We start from the raw sequence: 2,693 nt of genomic DNA, 5'->3' as shown, positions 1-2,693 counted from the left end.
TTTAACAGTAAACATGCCCTTACCCTCTCCAGCAGTTAACCCATTTCATATTACTCACTCCGATAACTTCAAATGTCCCGTGACGGTGATCTCAGCACAGGAGGGTGCTGTAAAGATCGCTAGTCCTCTTGCAGCATTAGCAATAGAAAGACAGACCTATCTAGTGTGGCATGCCATTCCCCAGGGCATGAGTGGTAAACAGGGGTAGCGGGTTAGCACTGCTAGCAAGCGTCACGCCAATGAGAGACCAGAGCCAGTCCATACCCTGAAAGTTCTTTAATACAAACACTACAATGTGACAGGAAAACACTTTGTTGTTAATTATAGCTGCCAAGGTTTGCACTGGAATAAAAAATAAAAAAAATGTATAAAAAGCAGGCCACAGAACTCAGCAGACCTGCACATTCCATAAAGACAGATCGGTGGTGACAGTGTCCAGGGGTTTTATCAGAGGTTCTGGGGGCAGGATTATTGCAGGACGAGGTCCAGGCCTGGGCCTCAATCACATGACCACAGCTGTCAATCACAGCTGTGCCCCTTGCAGGGACTTGGGCCAGCAGCTCCCAGAGGTGGGAGGAGCCAGCCAGAGACCCCTGCAGCATCGCCTCTGAAATGGAGGACACGGAGAAATGGAGAATTATGGGACTTCTGGAATCTGACACCTAGCTTCCCCTCTTCAGACCATTCTGCCCACCACTGGGGGGGGGGGGGGGGTTCAAAACAGAATCATCCTGAGGGAAATCCCACAGAATGATCTTGCACTTCACAAAATAAAAATAAACTGAGCGTTACAAAAACAGAAAAGTAAAAATAAAATGACTCTTAAAAACACACATCCAAGAAGGCTGGAGAGTATGGGTATGGGGGGGGGGGGGGTCACGCAGAACCCGCTGCCCCCAGCCTAGGCCCTCTCCCCACGGATCCTGCGGGCCAGCTGGATGTCCTTGGGCATGATGGTGACGCGCTTGGCGTGGATGGCGCACAGGTTGGTGTCCTCAAACAGCCCCACCAGATACGCCTCGCTGGCCTCCTGCAGGGAGAGAGAGCGGGTACGGAGCGGTCAGGGCCCAAGGGCCAATCAGAGCACGCCACATCACGCATTCACACTGCTGTCCCCTCCCCTCTACCTGCAGCGCTCCAATGGCGGCGCTCTGGAAGCGCAGGTCGGTCTTGAAGTCCTGGGCGATCTCCCTGACCAGCCGCTGGAAGGGCAGCTTGCGGATCAGCAGCTCGGTGGACTTCTGGTACCGCCGGATCTCTCGCAGGGCCACCGTGCCGGGCCTGCAGGGCCACCGTACAGAGGTCAGAGGTCAGCTCACCGTCACCTCAAGAGCCACTTCAGTGTGCATCGCCATGGCGACAAACATTTACACAAGGGGCCGGTCCAAGAGGAAACAAGCTGATGCGTGTTCAACAGTGCCGAGGCATACCTGTAACGATGGGGCTTCTTCACGCCGCCAGTGGAGGGCGCACTTTTACGGGCCGCCTTGGTCGCCAGCTGCTTCCTGGGAGCCTTCCCTCCAGTAGACTTACGAGCGGTCTGCTTGGTACGCGCCATTTCTTACCTATACAGTTAAAAACGCGATCAAAGCTTTATGGATTATGGAATACAGCGTTTTAAATTAAATAGTTTAGAATCAGAACATTGCTAAAAGGAGATTGAGCACAAGGAATTGCATAATCGCTCTCAAACTGATGCAACAAGCTACAGGTAACTACTGGGTTGACACGGTTGCAATGACACCGCCAGGGGGCGCTCAATCTACACCAGAGTACCACATATTAAATAAAAATACATTTTCTGTCAAGAAGCTCCTCCGCCATTATTTCCGAGTCCCAACTGTTAAGTCTCTTGTAAACGGAGACAGTCTGATCAGTTTAGCTGGCCGTTATCCAATGCAAATATTCTGCGGGCCTACATGTTTTAATCTGGCCCTGGGTAACAAGACAACGCTCTGTTCAAATGGATCATGTCCATACGCAAACCACATAATTTCTTGTCCATTTAATCTATTGAAAGCGAACAGCTAGATAGCTAGAAAGCTAACTTACCTCGATAGCTAGGCTAGAAAAAGTTAACACAGTTTGTCCCTTCAAACGAATACATTACACACCTACATAACAAATATATTCTGTTATATCTAGCTAACTACCGGTCCATTGTCTTTTTGTCTCCGTTTTCATATCTAGGTCGCTAGTTATTTATCCAGGCCTAGGCTTGAAATACGTCCGACCAGGCCCAGTGCGGAAGGGTGTTACACTAAGCGCCTCAACAGCCGGAACGAACCACAACCCTACACTACGACCATTATAAAATTAAAGAATTCACATATATTATGTGCCACTTTACCTTAATTTACTTCGATGCGGAGATCCGTCCAATAAAAAAGAGCTCGTTACTTCAGATACTCACTCCCAACCGACTACGGGGAAACCCACAACACGAAATATACGTCAGTAAGGCCCACATGGGTGTTTATAGTTTTGTCTGACGTCATTTTTATTTTTAGTTGTCAATGATTGGTTTGTCGCTTAAGACTCCAGAACACGATTGGATGAAAAATATACACATTTGATTGAAGTAACTAGCCGGTAGTTTAATTTTAGTCCTACATTTTCGACAGTCGGGGGTCTGTTTATTTTGTTATTTGAATACTAATTTATTTTACATCCACACACATCCAACTGCTATA

General features: G+C 48.4%; 1 protein-coding gene across 1 annotated transcript; it reads right to left on the bottom strand.

Annotated features, from left to right (window-relative positions):
- Window positions 1–261: 261 nt before the first annotated feature.
- LOC118216390 (histone H3.3A) lies at window positions 262–2,481 on the bottom strand. Its single transcript, XM_035397488.1, has 4 exons — window positions 2,351–2,481; window positions 1,431–1,565; window positions 1,128–1,281; window positions 262–1,030 (listed from the first exon to the last, which is right to left on the bottom strand). Exons 2-4 carry the CDS (start codon window positions 1,556–1,558, stop codon window positions 902–904), a joined length of 411 nt encoding a protein of 136 aa, XP_035253379.1. The 5' UTR covers window positions 1,559–1,565; window positions 2,351–2,481; the 3' UTR covers window positions 262–901.
- Window positions 2,482–2,693: the final 212 nt, after the last annotated feature.

Source organism: Anguilla anguilla, chromosome 17 (genome assembly GCF_013347855.1).
Source record: "Anguilla anguilla isolate fAngAng1 chromosome 17, fAngAng1.pri, whole genome shotgun sequence".
In the NCBI taxonomy this organism is placed as follows: Eukaryota; Metazoa; Chordata; class Actinopteri; order Anguilliformes; family Anguillidae; genus Anguilla; species Anguilla anguilla.
This window is presented reverse-complemented; position numbering and strand designations above follow the sequence as displayed.